At 41.1% G+C, this 18,772-nt stretch overlaps 1 protein-coding gene across 2 annotated transcripts in view; it reads right to left on the bottom strand.

Moving 5' to 3' along the window:
• Positions 1–11,042, bottom strand: part of vps50 (VPS50 EARP/GARPII complex subunit) — a 224,695-nt gene extending 213,653 nt beyond the window's left edge. For both annotated transcript variants that reach the window (XM_054744890.2, XM_054744888.2), the window contains exons 1-2: positions 10,888–11,042; positions 10,332–10,400 (exon numbers count right to left, since the gene is read on the bottom strand). In XM_054744890.2, the coding sequence (XP_054600865.1) occupies positions 10,332–10,400; positions 10,888–10,920 (102 nt within the window). In that variant the 5' untranslated portion in view covers positions 10,921–11,042. The remainder of the gene's footprint in view (positions 1–10,331; positions 10,401–10,887) is intronic.
• Between the last annotated feature and the right edge of the window lie 7,730 nt (positions 11,043–18,772).

The raw sequence follows: 18,772 nt of genomic DNA on the forward strand, positions 1-18,772 counted from the left end.
CCCACATCCTCCTCCGACTGCCTTAATGAGCCCAGATTTAGTCACATGTCAATAATGGCCGCCGTGTGGCAATTACGCTGGTAAAAGTTACTTAGAACATAGATTCAACTAGAACAAAGACACCATCAAACACTATCATAAAGAGCATTATCGAGCTACACTGATTTATAATTACTTGTACCAAACACAAAAGCTAATCCATCCCTAAGGTGGGCTGTGGGAGTTGGAGACTGTTAGACGTAAGGGTGAGTTCTCAGTTTGGCTGATAAAAGTGTGAATTTCGTCACATTATTACACTCGCTGTCTGCTACTATGAAAATAAATACTTGTTTTTATTTATTAGTGACTTGTCTGATAATCTTTATAATTATGTTTTAAAATCGAAGACAATAGGGAAAGAGGTTGGATTCAGTCTGAACTGATGATACCGTTGCATAAACGCTGAGACGTGTGTGCAAATGTTACAAAGATTTCCTCATCCCAATTTAGTCACAAAGTCTCTCCATGTGGCCCGTTTACAGCTGGGTCTGGGTCGGGTGGGGTCATTCAGATTGGCGTTGTTTGTGTGGATCCGTCAGCTTTTCCAACCCTGCTTCCCAGTGGTTTGTTTCTCGTTGAGCCGACCACACCCACCCACCTGTGGACCGATGGCCGGATGAAGTTATGTCACTCTCACGCCTACCTACTAGTGGAAGCCTCTGATTGGCGTGGGTAGAATCAGCCAGCAGTGGCTTCCTGCATGAGCGATTCACTGACAATCTGGATGCTGTAGTTTAGACATTTCCTCTGACTGCAGCTCGGACTGGGTGGAGCTGCAGTTGTGAGGACTGACGGTTTTCTGTGAGTGCGTTTGGATGCGAGAGGAGCACCACTGCTCTTGGAAGAGTAGGAAGCTGTGTGCTTCATGGCTCCAAAAACAACATTGCAAACCTTTTATCCTAATTTTATGTGAAAGCGAACCCCCTCCTAGCTCGGTATGCCATTCTATTTATGTGAATACAAAGTCTGGCCATGACCCATAGACAGAGCTCAGTTGTAGGGTGGAATCTATGGTTGTTTTTCAAATCTTCTCTGAATAAGACAGCTAACTATGTGATGTACTCTTTGCTACAGATGTCAGTCAACAGGGCAGTCTGCCATACTTTGTTGAAGCAGACGCAAACAAATCCTCTTTCTAAATAATCAACTTAAGTTCCTCTATCTGCTCTTGGCTCAAAGAAAGGTCTAAATAGTCCAAAGTTGATGCCCAAGCAGTTTCAAAAAGAGCTGCTGCCATCTTTGTTGCATCATCCCGCCCACTATCCCACGGTCCTGCTGGGATCCTGTTTTCCCAGGGCGAGCAGCCATGTGTAGCGCTCAGCCAGCTGTATCCGCAGGAGGGAGGGAGGAGCACATGGTAAAAGGATCCAAAAGTTAGATTTTTAATTATATGAAACCTTTGCAAAAACGGTTCAATTAACCTCTCAACTCCGTCCTCAATCTTGCATTTTAGATGATATTAGCTATAACACCCTCTTTGGTTCCAGAATGCTATCAAGTATGACAAATGGAAGGAATTGGATTGACTCTGATGGAATGGGCGGGGCTGACTCCGGTGCCGCTCCGCCTTTGTGGTTCTGCAGCGAGCACTACTTGTTGTGATTGGCCTACCAAACCAATAGAGCATTGTGATTGGCCTACCAAACCAATAGAGCAATATGATTGGCCCGCCAAGCCAATAGAGCATTGTGATTGGTCCGCCAAACCAATAGAGCAATATGGTTGGCCCGCCAAGCCAATAGAGCATTGTGATTGGCCTACCAAACCAATAGAGCAATATGATTGGCCCGCCAAGCCAATAGAGCATTGTGATTGGTCCGCCAAACCAATAGAGCATTGTGATTGGCCCATCAAACCAATAGAGCATTGTGATTGGCCTACCAAACCAATAGAGCAATATGATTGGCCCGCCAAGTCAACAGAGCATTGTGATTGGTCCGCCAAGCCAATAGAGCATGATACAATGTGATTGGCAAGACACAAGAGTAGTCGGGTCCGCCGAGGCTCTAATGGAGCATGGCTGGACTGACCTGCGTGAAATCCTATTGCCTTCTGCTCTGTCTTGATTTCTAGGCTAAACCCCTCCCTGTGCCCTTTAACATTTCTGGCACGTTCCATCTCAGTGAGAAGGGTTCCAGACACCTGCAACAACCCTCAAACTCTTTTTTTTAAGTTGTCAAAAACGTCAGCAGCATGAGACCAAGCTCCTGCAACTCAGGTGGGAAAACTGAAAATCATAGTAAATGTTTCAAGACCTTCTGGGAACTTCCTTGGGAATGCCATTCACCATTAATCACTAACAGTCACAGCCTGGTGACATAATGTTTTGAGCCTGACTGTGCTAGGAGGTAAAGTAGTTCGAGGCCAACTCTTAATTTGCTCAGAATTGATGCAGCAATTCATCGGCACATTAAACTGTGATGCAACAGTAAACAGGCTCTGAACTCACTCAGTAAGAAGGTGAACATAGAAGGACATAATTGGAGACTAAATACAATCGATACACCCGTGGAAGCCTTTATGCTTCATTAAACAGCCACCTTCAGGAGAACCTGGTCGACATAACGGTGTTACACACACATCCTCTATGGTGACGAAGTGGGACGCCGGTAACTGAATCTGTCTGAGGGGCGCTCACCATGAAACTGCCTCATCTCTATTGCTAACTTACATCCACAGAATTTACTACACACTAAATATTTATGTCTTTTATGTAAAAAATAGAGAGGATGGAAAGGTGTTTGAATAGTTGTGTGCTGCTGTGTTAAAACCAGGTAAAGGAGAGAACTGAAGCCATCAGGGAAATGTGTGGGTGAGCTCCAAAAGTGAGGAGAGATCACGCTCTGTTATCAGAAAGGGGCGGGTGCAAAAAATCAGCTGAAGTGAGAGGGAGGGTGAAAAAGAGGAGGGTGGGGGGGTGGATGAGTCACCCGTAGCAAAGCTACAGCAGGGAGGAGGGAGAGGAGAGACAAAGGAACGAGGAAGACAAAAGTGTGTCTCCTGCTAAGCCACTGGGGCTGATCTGGGGAGATTTCCTGCTGCTGTGAGAATTTTCTTTTCTCCCTCAGCGTCGGACTTGCAGAGAGTGACTTGCAAAAGTTCAAGCATCTCAGAGTGAATGACTCATTACTATGAGGCACCCTGGGTTAAATAATTCCCTACCTTCCCCACGCAAAACAAAACACATGCTCGCTTTGCTGTTCTTGTGCAAAACATGATTTAAAACATGCCAGAAAACCCAGAAAACGGGAGCCGGTGGGAGGCTTTGATCACATTTTCCTCTGTAGGCCGAGGGACAAACCATCCTTCATCCTCGAAAACGAGCAGAATGGTGTAATTGGAAATGGGACTCGGTTTGCGTTCAGTGTGCTGGAATCAAAGCAGACATTTGTGAGAAGTGTTGATTAAACGTGGAAAAAACATCAAGCTGTTCAGACAAAAGTGCTCAACAACAGAGCTGTCCTGAGAAAACAACGATCCTGACATGCACCAAGTAGCATCAAGCTTCCTCTCTTCAGACTCTTCCTTTAAGTGGACAGATTTAAAACCTTTTCTTGTAATCAGCATTGAAAGTATAATTTAACTGGGTTTATGTTCTCATCTGGTATCAGGAAACTGCTTCAAACGCTTGTTTTTAGGTACATAGGACACAAACAGAGCAAACATGACAATCTAATTCAAGGGACAGTGTAATAGAATTTTTGCTTGGAGTGTGAAGTGTGTGCAGTTTTTATACCTTTCAAAATGATCTGTGATTGATTAAAAAGTGGGACCACGCTGCTTCTGTGATACAAGGTTTAACGTGCGAGTCTGTGGCCAGTCTGGCTCTGGTTAGTAGATCTAAAAAGATGATTGCATCCTGCCAAACTCATTTGTGCTCCTTTTTGTGGATGTGAGACAGAAATGTCTCCAGAGTATAATCCAGATTATTGTGTTAGTTCTGTATGATATTATCCAGCAAGTAAACAAACCTCTCCTTTAGTTAAGGTAGAATGAGTGTGTCGATGGTGACCCCTACTGGTGAGAAACGAGAAAGATCACAATAAATAACTACACGCCCTGTCTTTACCTGAAGCACGAAGCCTCTAATGTCAATGAAATATACTCAATTTACTTTGTGCCACCGCATCGCATAGATGATGAGGCCACCGCCACATCTCAAGTTTGTTCATTAAAGTCAAGTAGATTCATTTTTGTAATTAAATGCTCAGATCAGTCGTTTCAGGATTCTCAACGTTTCTTCAGTAGTTTCCTCAAACCAGTTCAGTCCAAGTCTAAACACCTTCTAGAACAAGATGCACAAAGACCTGATAAACAGAAAAAAGCATGCATATTTAAATCTGAGTAAACAATAACTGGTTCATCTTATTTTATTAGTCTGTTTGTGAAAAGTGTTGCTCAGAAAGTAGCGAGAATCTAATATGTCATCTGCAGTAATGAAACACATCAGTCAAACTCTTCTAAAAAAACAAGATTTACTGAACAACAAGACATCAAAGAGAGAAAAACGACTAATGTAAGATGACCAAAGTCATTAGTCTTTGAAATGTTTTCGCATCCATAACAGCCTGTAGGTGTTTTTGCAGCCATCTAGAAGCTTCTTTCATCCCTTCATGTGTTACTTTTGCATAAGACCTTCACCGATGGCACCGTCTATTACCTTAAAGACTTGATTTAGGGTTAAGGTTCACGTTGGAACATTTTTCTGTGTTGCTGGGTGAATATTTCATGTTTTAAGACGCTGTTAGAAAACACCTCGAACCTACACTTTCAACACAATCTCTAAAATGCCTCAATAATATTCCAGTTTCATTACTGATTGTATCCATTTGTTTTAGCAAATCCAAAGATTTCGGTACCAAAGGGAGTGAAGCAAGCCTAAACCATCGCTGCTACCATTAATTAGAAGTCACGCAAGCTAACAAATAATAATCGGGCAAATGTGTTTGTTGGGTTCAGCCTCTGCAATGTACATCGTAGAGCTGAAGAGGGCTGAAAAAACAAAAGGAAGAGGAGCCTTTAGTAAACCACATTTGGAAGTCAGGATGTGTGTTCTCACTGTGAACCCAAAGAGCAGATTAGGAACAGGGAGAGTTTAAAAAGCTGTTAATTGTAGTCTGGAGCCTTCTGAAGGGATTTATAGGAAAAGAGAATCACCTCTGAGGAATTGTGTTGTATCAGATGTCATAGGTAGTCGTCTTTATTTATAAACACTCTGTTATTACTAAGTGCTCCAATAAAAATTAAATAAATGCCCAGAAAACACAAGAGATAAAAGGTGGCATGAAGCTCAAGTCTACTTAAAGCAAATCTAAATGTCTTCAGCTGCTTTTTTTTTTTTAAGTCAAGGAAACATAAAGATGGAAGCAACTGATTCCACACCCTGGGGGACACCACTCCAGACCTGTCTCCCTGGGTCTTAGTTGGTGGTCCTAAGATCTCAGACTGTCACGGTGCGGAACTTTAAAGGAGCCAGATCATGCTACTTTCAACCTTTGAGAACAAAAGTAGGCACAGTATGACAAAATATGACCATTGGCACTACTGAAATGTCATTTTATCTTAAATATAAGTTATTTTAATCAGCCTGAATTTGTACCCGGAAATGAAACGGCTAGTTTCAGTGAAACTCCACCCACGCCCACTCTGACAAAACACTCCTACAACAGCATCGTAGGCAAGTAAACTGTTGTATTGGGATTGGTAATCCAGTGGTTAATGCATCTGCCTTTCATCTCGTTTTGCCGTGGACCGACGCCAGTTTAACGCCCTGTTATAGCCAAATGAAGCAGATTTCATCTTTTTTATATTTCAGGGTTTTTTTTCTGCTAATCATTTTGTGTCTTGTTTCTTGTCCTGTTCAAACATGTTTGAATTTGGTCCTTTCCAAGCAACATTTATTTGATTTACTCTGCTCACCTCACATGGGCTCACACTGGCTAAATAAGCAAAGATTAGTCCTCACTCTTTAAACAGTTTACCAATAAAGGTTGAAAACATTAAGCTAGCAAGGGCAGTTAGCAAAAGAAGGAAAAAGTTACGGCTCGGACCAGGATGCAAACCTGCACAAAACTACCTGCCAGTCTGGTACTATAACCACTAGACTATCAAGTCTGTTACAAGTAAGTCTGTCCTTAGTAATGCATTACTTATTGTTAACATTATTATTAAGCAGTTGTTAATACTTTATTAATGCTTCATCAAATGCACTAAAGAGAGTAGATAAAGTTAAAGTCCCATTGGTCATCGTCACACACTGTGGAAATCTCCGGATTAGACCCATCCCGGTAGGGAGTGAGCGAATGAGCTACAGCAATGGCTGCGCTCAGGAACTATATTTAATGATTTAAGCCCCCAACCCAACCCCTAATGCTGATTGTGAAGCGGGGAGGTTGGTGTGTGGTATGACCCGACCGTGGATTTGAACCCACGATCTCCTAGTGTCGGTGTGGTTTTAGCATGTTCACACTATGCATGTGTACACTTTTCTCTGAGTACTCTGGCTTCTTCCAGTAGACCAAAACATGCATGCTAGGGTAGTGGAGACTTGGCCGTGTCAGTGAGTGTGTGCTTTTCTTTTTTAAGTTTGTCTTTGTGTGTTCCAGTGATGAACTTCAGAACTTTCAGGGGCATCCCCACCTCTCGCCCAATGACTCCTGAAATGAAACACCAGCTCTTTTAGTCCCTAGTGCGGATGAAGCAGTTCAAATGATGTGCAGGCAGGTGGGTGGATGGTCTCCTGGCTACACTGAAGCTACAGAATTAACTTCACTTATATTTTATATACATTTGCAGGGGTCTCTATAGTTGAAATTAATGCGTTGTAAGTCATACTCTGGGGGAAAAAAGCTCTGGTGCATCTGTTTCAGGAACAAGAAGTGAACCAGCTCAGACTTGAGCTTCAGACGGCAGGATTTGGACCCCTGTTTCCTGATATTTGGAAATCTCACTTTTGATTGGCTAACAGCAACATGACTCTATCACTGACTCCGTTTGCTCTGCAACATTGATATTTTATCAACACTGTAGCGTCATGAATGTCATGTTTTTGACCTAAAGGTCATGAACTGCTGCGTCTGCTCGAGCAGAGATATTTTGTCACTGACAGGCTAATCTACATGAGATAGTGGCCAAGGTCTTTCATGCACTCTGCTCATCTGAACTGCTTCACCTCTGTTACAGCTCAAGACGAAGACAAAGAACTCTCTTTTGATAAATACATAAGCAAACAACTTTGTTTTTACCAATAATAATGTGAGCCCGATGTTCAATCAATCTGTGAAATGACAATGTTATTACTTGATATTATAATCCTGTGATCAGTAGTATTTTACAAGTAATTATGATGCTGGACATTTGCACTACACACTGAGGACACGTAATGCTAAAGTCACACGACACATTTCCTTTTGTCTGATCCAATCAGAACCTTCGTTTCTGGCGCGAGGTGTGATTTTCTGTGGTGTTTGTATAAACCATCTTTTGCATGTCAAATTCTGATTCGCCAGTAAACCAAAATATGAAAATTATAAAAACTATTCCACGCCACCTTTTCTTTAGTTCAAAGCGTTCTAGAGAGGTCTCGGACAGGCCATCTGGACTTCCTCTTCAGCCAAAAGAACCTCGACAAGCTGGATAAAATCTGTTGCAAGTTACACCTGACCGCAGCGGTTCCTTCAGAATAAAATCTGAACCTCACGACCCCTTCAGGGTCTCGCTGACGCCAATGAACCTGTCGTGACCTGGAAGCATTCCAAGACTAGTTTGGTCGGCACCGCTGCTTTTCTACCGGCTTCGGTTCCAAGGAGAGTCCAAGAGGACCTCGACATTCTGGATCTAACAGAGGCTTCCCCTGGGGTACGTAGACCGACAGATGGCTTTTCATGTGTTATAAATCTCCTACTAAAGTTTAGAGCGAAACATTCCCTCCCACTCAGAACTAAATGCTTCTCCGGATCCTAAGGTTCTGATAATAACATTCCACACGTACACCATCCTCTCACGTCTCACTCCACCTTAGTCCATCAGTACACAGTGTTTAAGTTAGTCTTATTTAAATTGTGTAGAAATAAATTTCTTAACTATTATAAACCTGACTCTCTCTCTCTTTCCTCTGAGTTAATACGAAGTGTCAAGTAATCCCTGCAATAAAAAGTTCTGATCTTCTTGTTAAAATATTCAAAGATCCATCAGAATGATATTTCATATTTCTATGGAATCTCACATTTTATGGTTCATAAGTAAGATGTAAACTACTCATCCTTTACACTGTCAAAGACAATTCCTGTTGGAAGCAAGCTAGAATTTCGACAAAATGTTTTCAAGTTTTGTAACTGTAGACTAAGATTTGTGTTATGAAAGTTGTGATTTGAAACTTGTACACTGATTTTTTTCTGCAAGTTACAAAATAAAAGTTACATGTTACGTACAAAAGTCACATGTTGCAAAATAAGAATTACATGCTACAAAAGTAAACTTACCCGTTACAAAATGGAAAGTTATATGTTACAAAACAAAAGTTACGTGTTACAAAACAAAAGTCACAGTTACAAAACATGTAACAAGTTAAATGTAATGTTGTCCCAATCCTAGTTTCATATAGGGGATGCTAAAATCATGTAAAAACTGCCTTGTTCCCCTTTAACCATCATAAACTACCTGACAATGGAGCAAATCCCTTTAAGTACCAACAGTTGTAAGATCAACAAACAATGTGGAACAACATCAGAAGATCCCAGAATAAATAGACCATTCAGACCAAGCAAAGCTAAATAAAAGCTATAAGAGAAATCAGATGTTTGCTTCCATCAGCTGAACTGATTTCACACATCCATGTGAACGAATAAAGTTTGTCAGCATGCAAACTGTACTAAGTCACGTTGCACAGAAGTTAAAAGTCAGAGTGGGAAGCTAGCGGTGCACTGAGGTATGAGGTGGTTCCTCACTTCATGGAGCCACTCTGCGGCTTTGCTCTGTCAGAGCTCAACAAACTTCATTTGATCAACTTAAGTATGACTAACAGTTCCTGTAAGAAAGCGTGGCAGTTTTAAACCTGTCAGAACAAGAAAATACAGTGTGGAGATTTTATTTCCCTCCATCTGTGATGCTACATGTTCCTAGGTTATACAAACATGAGCTGTATGATTTCCTACACAACTGTCTGAGAACAATGTGAACATATGACTAATTTACATGTAAAGAAAGCATAACACCAGAAAAACTGACATAAAAACTGTCAATTCATTTTGGTCTTCTTCTTCTTCTTCTTCTTCTTCTTCTGCTTTTTAAAGTTCTCTTTCACTGAAAACAGTTTTTTAATTATTGTGTTGGATTATAATCCATCACTCAGAGTTTTTAATGCAGGCTAAACATAAAACAGTCTCCAACACCTCTCTCCTGCATTAGCTGTACACGGGGAAGGTTGTTGTTGGTTTAGCATCCAGAAAACAGAAGAGAAAGTCTCGGCTAGCAGAAGCAAAAGCTAACCGTTAGCATTAACAACTCCACCACCCAGCAGAACCCCTCCAGGCTTGTGTTATGTATGGAGATAGAGCATCAATGTTGCAGAGCATGCAGAGTCAGTGGTAGAGTCACATTGATGTTAGCAAATCAGAGGAGAGATGGTCAAATATCAGGAAACAAGACTCTAAATCCTGTCGTCTGAAGCCCTCCTCTGAAAATGGCTCACTTCTAGTTCCTCAAACACAAGCACCAGAACTTTATTTCCCAGAATACTACATACAAGGCACTTATTCTTGCTAGAGACCACAGAAAAGCCATTTTTAAAATCTTATTTCTGTTTATAACCAGTCACTCTGAGTTTTTCATGCAGGCTGTACATGAAGATAGTCTCCTACACCTATCTCCAGCGTTAGCTTCTGATAGAAAATAGACGGTGAAACTCAAGAATTAGAAAATGCGAACAGATCTACATCACACTGTCACTTAACATTCACAGACTCATCCACGAGCCATCCACCTGGATATTTACACTCGTTTTAGAAAGCAATAATAGTGACAGGCCTAGCATTGATTGTAAATTTAAGACATTATGACATAAATGATAAATTGATACAACAGCTAAAGACAAGGAAAACAACACACTTGCCAAAACACATTTAGTTGGAACTGATGTATTGTTAGCATTATAATATCCAGACACGATACCATAGATTCCATAAGTTTTGAATTTCTGATGTCAATAAAGCTCCACTCCATCCCCCCACCCAAAACAATAACACTGACAATGAATGCTCTTCAGCCACCAGTCTCAGCTTGTACATGAAGATTACCTTGCTCGGGATCCTCAGGTTCTCCACAGGACTCAGGTCTGCCATACTCTCTTGGGGACTTTTCAGACCCTGACACCAACAAAAACACCGATCAGAATCACGTCACAAACATCAAATAACCCTGTACCGTGATGTCACTCGCTCCCGTTGTCAGACAGCTTATTATTCTTAGCAAACAGCAGCATTTGGCAAAAAGTGGAACTGGCGGACAGATTTTTAAAAGCCGGGGTCCAATAAACCGGTGGGTCTAACCTTACTGCTCGTGCAAGCTGAGAACTTCCCTCACCGGCCAGTTCTCATTGTGCACAGTTATCTGATGCACACCTATTACAAAGCGCCTCCGTGCAAATAAAAAATGTACTTATACGCCAAACAAATGCGTCATAGCTGTGATGTAGCAGATAGAAGATTAAGTTTTCTCCTCATGACTGTGGCCGTTAAGGAGCAATACGATGAGCTGTCAAATTAGCTGTTAGCTTCATTAGCTATCATGCTACCTGCAGCTGTCAGACACAAACGGCCAGCTGGTCGCTTATTAAGAACCTGCCTTGCTCACCTGACGGGCCATAAGAGACTTTATCTTCTGCATCGTAAATCCTACTGGTGTGAAGGGGTAAATAAAAGGCTACAACTTTAATTTTTGCCTTGTTTTCAATAGTGACCCTCTGTCACTGCGAGAAGGAAGCCATAGTTGCCTGTCACGTGACAACAGGAACTAGGGAAAATTGTGAAGCATCATGGGAAGTGTGGTTTTACGTGTATGTTGCTTTTTCTTACCTGTTAAAACTTCTTATGGATAAAATTCAAAATTTACAGACAGAAAAAAATTATTTTATTAAACAAAGTCATGATTGCGGAATTAAACATTATTATACCACCTTAATTTGTGTAATACTGTTAAACACCACAGGATGGTGGTATAATAACAATCCTAAGGAGACCTAGGAGATGCCTGAGATGTCTGCTGACTTTTTGTGTTAAACACAATTATAACCTGAGTCGAATTAAATGAAAAATTGGTAGTTAAATTATTTAAAGTGATCCCTAATTTCTAAGAACTAAATCTGTGTGAGTACAAGCCACCATCGATATGTGAGAACTTTGGTCATTGTCCATCCATCCATCCATCCATCCATTATTTTACGCTTATCTGGGCTCACCTACCAACTCAGACTCACGTACCAAGAGCTCCTGTAGCCGAGGATCAGACCGCCAAGTTTCCCACCTTCAGCTACCATCCATCACACAATGCACCTGACTCTTTGCCCCCTCCCATGAGTGGTGCACCCATGGGAAGGGAGACCCACGTCTTTATTCGTCTTAGGGACAGGCTCCATAGTTGAAAGTCTGGCCACCAGGCGCTCGCCAATGTAACGTGATGAAGAAGCTATTCCTCCAAGGTTATTTAACCTCTATCCACAGTTGCCTTTGACACAGCGCCAGGGTGCATGAGACAGCCTCAAGGTCATGCATTTGCTTCTAAACTGTTTACTTTCCAGCAAAAGAAGACAGAAAATGAAGAGACTCTTTTCTTTTATTAAATCAAAGAACTCTATTTTTAATAAAGCTAATCAAAACAACTATTAGTCAATAATACAATGTGACCGATCTGTGAAATCACAATGTCATGATTAATATGTTTTTAAGAAGTAATATGACTTATTCTAGTTCACTAGACACACTGACACACGTAAGGTAAACAACCGCATGACACATTGTTGTTGCTGATCCAATCAGAACCTTCCTAGTCTGAAGCATGGCATAGTCTCTGTGGTGTTTATAAATCTGCCAGCTTTGATTCGACCAGAATTCAAAACATCCAGATTAATAAAACAGTTCCAACGCCATCTTAAGTTCAGTTCTCAAGATCTCACTGAGTTCAACGCATGCTAAGCGGAGTATTGGACCGGCCATCTGTACTTCACTTTTTAAGCTGAAAACCACCAAGCTGGGAAAAATCTGTTGTTTTTACCAACCAAGCAACGGTTCCTTTCAGAATAAAAGCTGAACTCGCTGACCCAAGGAGGGTCCCCTTTTGAAGCAGTGAAACCACCTGTCGCTTTTTACCTGGAGACTATCCAAAGACTGGTTTGTCGTACTGTCGACGCTGTTTCATCGGCTCCGGTACCAGAGGAGGGTCTGTGGACCTGGCATCCGGATCCAGACGGAGGTCTCATTCCAAGGGTATGTGGATGCGACAAAATGGCGTCTCATGTGTTTATGACTACCCTGGTGAAACTCTGATCATTTAGGAGCAAAACATCATCTCCCACTCAGACTTAGCCTCTACGGATATGAGAGTTCTGAATGACACTCATTCACATACACCAACCATCTCACACCTCATTTAAGCAGAACATCCATCATTAGGGAGTTTGTATTGTTTAAATTGTTTAAAATTATTTAGTAATAAATCATCTTAAACGTTTGAAGGTCTCTCTCTCTTCTCTTGTCTCTCAGTTTATACAAAGTGTTATCTAAATCCCTGCATTAAAAAGTTCCAATCTTCTGATTTAAATAGCCCAGTGTCCATAAGATGGATTTGCATGCCTCACCCTCAGACCTAGCTCCAGATGGGGGACCCGGTGACCTGCGTCCAGGCGGGAGAACACTGCTTACATTTATGTTTTTCTTCGTAAGGGATCTGTGGGATGCACTTTGTCTGATCCCTCACCAAGGGCCTGTTTGCCATGGGTAACCCTACCAGAGGCATGAAGCCTCGCCCCTCCTTTCCACCGGAGCCGTGATGGAGCCGTCAGCAGCACGTTACTGCAGCAGCACGTCAAAGCTGCTGATAGGAACCGCTGTGGTCAACAGAACCTTTTCCACCGGAGCCGTCAGCAGCGCGAGTTGGCCACGTCTCAGGAGCAGCATGTCGCGGCCCTTACGCGCCGGTTCTATACGCGCTATGCATCTGAAATGGGTCAAGTTCAACATTTTTGGGGAAGAAAAGACAGGAAATCGGACGCGGAAATGGAGCAAAGCTTCCCAAGATTTTCAGAATAAAGAAACGTACTGCCTTCCGGTTGCTTTACTTTTAAAAAAAGTTATCACCTAGCTAGCGGTCTCCTTAGTTTTTCCATAATGGACGATGAAAGGTTGATTACTTAAGTGATTAATTTTCTTTATTATTATTATTTTTTAACAGGTTTTATTAACTTGTCAATTCATTCAGAAAATACATTCAATATATCCATGGATCACATTTTACAGTTGTTTACAATTGCAATAACATACATGCAACATTAGGAAACTATTAAACAAAAAAACAAGAAATAAACAAAAACTGACGAAAACATAAATAACTTAGAAACATAACACTTAGGGGTCTGCTGTGTCTAAGTTGAAATGATGAAATAAGTTGATGGTCTTTAATAGTTTATTGTTCTTCTTTTTTAATTTTTCAATGCTCTTCCAATATCTCATAAGGTCTGTAATTCTGAAATTATAGAAGGAGGGGGTACTTTTCTGAAAAATCATTTTATGTAAATAACATTTTGCTAAAATAATGACTAAGTTAATGATGTATTTTTCATTGGATGATAAATGAGGGTTAGTAGCAATAAGAAGAATTTCATATTTGCTTAAAGAAACATTTTTTGTAACTTTCTGGAAATGTATCTTTGTAAATGGAACCAAAACAAAGTTACATGAAAGCAATCAACAGAAACATGTTCAATAGTTTCTCCCTTACAACCACAAAAAGTACAGATGTCAGAAACATTTGGAAAAAAAATACAGATGTTTGCTTTTGACGGGTAATATCTATACTGAAGTGATTACTCCTGCTTGTTGTGTTTACTGACGAAGTCACACGTGATTTTGCTAATGTTGCGTGACTTCGTGCTCGGTCGGTGACAGCTGCTCCCCTGCTGCTTCGCGTCTCGTGGGAAGGGCCAAGCAGCAGCATACGCGAGCAAGACGTGCTGCTGCGGTAAGTTGCTGCTGACGGCTCCAGTGGAAAGGAGGGGTTAGACAACTTAGCTCCTAAGTTCATTATGACCCTCAAGGTGGCAGCCCAGAGAAGGCTATCATTGGTCATTGTATGAATGTTAAAGAGAGACTGCACACCATCAGAAAATGTAACTCCACCCCTAGTCAAGATTTGAAAAATGCTATGAAAGTGGGCGTTGTCAGTATGCACAGAGTGGCCAAATGTGGAGAATTTCCATCCTAGGAGAGAGGGGAGTGGGAGGAGACTGTACCGATGATGTGAAATTGTTCCAGCCCCAGTCAATCACAAGATTAAAATGCTGTAGCCGCTGTTCTGCCACGGGGACAGCACTAAGACGTTTTCTAGATTTAATCAAGTTTATACAAACATGTCAAAAATGCACAGAAAGATTGCATTTGTAAAGGCCCAATTATACAGTTTATTAGCTAAATAAATTGTTATTTTGGGGGTTTAGTTAGTCTTTAAAAAGATGTGCTGTGGTAACTAAACATCAAAATAATGCTACAAATGATACAGTGATAGTGAATTGCCCAGCCTTCATCACAACTCAGTTTTTTGTTTTGTTTGTCAAACTATTGTTATTAAATACTAACTGAACTAACTCAGCTAACTTATTATAACTGCATTCTCTACCAAAACCACGTTTCCATTACAGCCATGAAGCAATAATTTCCATGAGTCAAGGCCATCTCTGCCAAGCTGTTGGCCCTGTCTCTGCATTGCAAACTGCTCCAAATAATTTCAAAGGCAGCGCTATTCTATGTCCGCCTGCTTTGTAATTGTCTCCTCCGGTGTTACGATGAGCAAGCACTTGCAAGCAGCACATACTGCAGGCGGTGTGAGGTTCCTGGTAAATGATGCCTCGGGCCATTTCCCAGTCAAATGAAGGTTAGGCCACTCTCCTTAGGTGGATTTACTTCACTGTTGTTTGTTAGGCAGTCATCCATGGTGTGGAGCCTCCCTTAAAACATATACTGAGAAGGAACAGATGGCCATCTCTACCCGGAGATGCCACCACCATGACACAATGTACACAGTAAGGCCGTTCAGAAGTAATAATTAGAGCCAGGTTCATTCCGCCTCTTGGTTATTATGCTAAGAAACATCATAATAAGTCAGAATTCAGATTTAAGACAATTTGTTGTGTTTCTATTTTGTGTGTATGCAATAATCACGACAGGCAAATCACTGCAAAAACTAATTTCTAAGGTTTTAAATGCCTCATTATTACACATTTTATCTTATTTTTAAATAATCTTAAAGGTAATGTGGAGGATCATTTTCTTCTGGGTGGATAATCTGTCTATAATCGTCAATTATTCTGGTGAATCATTCACACAAGTCCAATGTTGTACGAGCTTGTTGCTCGTTAGTTTTCATTTCCTGCACATGCACACTACAGAAGCCTGGTTCCAAGCCTTTCAAGCCCTGATTTTCTGCTTGACAAGTAAACTTAAGTTCGGCATGCTATTTGGAGAAATTTCTTACAGATTACTGCTAGAAGAAGTTAGCTGCTAGGCCGGCAGCAACTTGTAAACAGAGTGAGCACGAGGATAACGGGACGTTCTCTCTCATGTGCATTTTTTTTTTTCAAAAAGTGCAGAGCATTGTTCTTTCCTGAAATTCAGAAACATCCTCCGCATACCTTTAAATATGGTCCAAAGCTTCTTGTTTTGAGTGAAAAGGAATCTGCCAATGGGGTAAGCAAAAGTTTCTTTACTAGAATTCATAAAACTAGCTAATAAATGGAATTTCATGTCATTTTGCTAGTTTTAAGAATTCTAGCCAAGAAACTTGCTTACCCCATGGGCAGATTCTTTTTTACTCAAAACAAGAAACTTTACCGTATTGTAGGAACTGATATTTTTCTAGAGAATTTTTTCTTTTCTTTTTACTAGTGATGTGTCGGTCGCGAACGAACTGGCTCTAAGAGCCGGCTCTTTGAAGTGAACGACGGGAGCCGGCTCGTCATTGGGAGCTGTCCCCTCCCCTCCCCCCTCCCCCCCCTGCCTTGGTGAAAGCTACAGGCGATTGGTCAACATGTGTAACTGTGTGTCCAGACTGTCCACACACAGAGCAGAAGGGGCAGGGAAGAGGGAGGATCATACTCAGACAGACACACAGCAGAGCACATGGGGGAGGAGGGAGACGAGAGGGAATGAGGAGGAGGAAAAAGGCGAGCGAGAGGGAGGAGAGCACGACGAAGACGGTGAGAAAATGAGCGCCAGCAGTCGGAAAGTGGAGATTTCTTAGTGTTCAGTTATTAAATCCATAGAAATGATAAATATTTGATATATTGCTTTTTTTACATTAGTAAATTATTTTACATATAGTTTAGCATTATTTTGGTTATAAATGTACTCTACGCAACAGAAAATCTGAGGAGCCACTTGGGAGCCGAAAGAGCCGGCTCTTTTTGGTGAGCTGAGCCAAAAGATAACTCTCTTTTTAGAGAGCCGGAATTCCCATCACTACTTTTTACACATAAAACAAGATGAAATGTCTAAAAATTAGGCTTTTTTCCCATAAAATTTCTTAGAAGTCATTTTTTACAGTGTATTGGGACAAGTGCCAAAGAGTTTCATTTCTAATTTGGTGCTAAAACACAACATTTTTTTTGTCTTTATCTTATTTTGCTATTTAAACACATAAACAAAACAAGAACATAAGCAATCTTATTTTCTCGTGACAGGTGTCAGAACAGGTGGAGGGCACTCTGCCCATGCCGAACCTCCCATCTGTTGCAGTCAGTCTCAGTTTCGTGCCACGGCATACGGCATACGGTACACCGAACACTGACACAAACTCAGCTGGAACAATGAAATGAGCTAATGCTCCTAAGATGAAAGTGAGATTCAATTAAATTCAATTCAAATTCAAAGATACTTTATGAATCCCAGAGGGATGCTTATACTTTATTAGTCCCAAAGGGGAATTAGATAGGGACTATGGGGCTGATAGATTCACTAATATGTTTCCATAAGAGGCATGTGTGAAATATTCTAGCAATTGTATAAACTGAGACTGGTCATAAACACACCTTCAGAGGACCCAGACAGGGAAACATGTATTTAATAAAGTAGAAAACAATCACACAAATGCAAACTGTACAATAATTGTGTTGAATTAATAATAATTTTTCTTATTTAAAGAGTTAGTTTTATTCATGACGAGCAGAGGTAAATCAAGTCAACACGAGGAAACAGGGTCAAATATAGACAACCTGAAGCTAGAACCTCTTTGGTCGTGAGCCAAATGTGGGTGTTTCTCAATGCCGAGTAACCTTGCCTTGATGTCTTGGCCCCGTCCCGGTTGCATAGGAGATGCGTCATCAGGAGCCGCCAGGGCGTGTTACAGTGTTCGTGTTCTACCAAGGTGTCTGTTCTCCGTTTGTTAGCCGTTTAGCTAGCTGAGCAAGGATACACGAGAGGTGCCTTGTAGCCTAGCCTTGGTCAAAAATTACCCAGAATACACTGCAGTATTTTCAAAAGGATGGTGGGTCAGAAGCCAGCAGCTACTTCGGGGCAAATTTCAAGTTTAAAAGTAAGTCAACTAATTTAAAATGTTTTTTGTATATCCAAAGAAGTTATCTATGGTTAGTTGCTTATTAGTTGCAGCTTCGGTGGCTAGCGGGTAGTAACTCACTTATATATTTTATTTAACAAATATATACACAATTTAAAAAGTAAAAAGCTCATTATATATTTATATTGAAACTAATACGTATAAAATAAAACATTATCTCCCGTGTCACGTGACGTTACGTGACTGCCGTGGAAGCCGCAGTAACGTGATACAAGTCTGTTCCATTTCACCGTTTTCTTTGACCAAGGAAGGACAGCGTCCTTGTAAGTAAGGCGCCTGGCCTTGCAAGACATCACCTCGCAAGGCCAGACGCCTTGACATTGAGAAACACCCATACTTTCAGGTGCACAGACATTTTGGGAGCCTAAGTCATGCCCATCTACTTCCGGACCATAGGTCCCTGAAATAAATGGAAAAATGAATGCAAGTCAACAGGCTAAAAACGCTATTTTCTAATTCCGTGTTATGTTTCATGGATTTCACATATGATGTCCGTGAATTTTAAATGTGCATTTTGATACCAAGAACACATTTATTTTTGAATGGGGGGGGAAACGCTATTTTAGGTTCTGTGTGAAAATAAGTTCAGGACTACAAATGTGCACCACAAAAGTGACGTCATCGGACTAGGCATGGAGAAAAACAGAGGGAAAATGGCTGTAAGTTCAGCAAACTTTAAATCCTTCCCACAGGAGGAAAGAACCACCATAAATCTGGCCATGTGGTAAGTAGAAGCTACACTAGGGGAGAGGAGATTATGTGGTGACGTTACATATGCGACGTGCTGATGTAGTCGGTCAAATTACAAACTTTTACAAGCTGATAAATCTCAAAGTACGTGACAGGCGTGGTCAAAACACCCATCAATAGTTTTCATTTAAATTGCAGTACAACATATGTG

This window comes from Nothobranchius furzeri, chromosome 11 (genome assembly GCF_043380555.1).
Source record: "Nothobranchius furzeri strain GRZ-AD chromosome 11, NfurGRZ-RIMD1, whole genome shotgun sequence".
Lineage (NCBI taxonomy): Eukaryota > Metazoa > Chordata > Actinopteri > Cyprinodontiformes > Nothobranchiidae > Nothobranchius > Nothobranchius furzeri.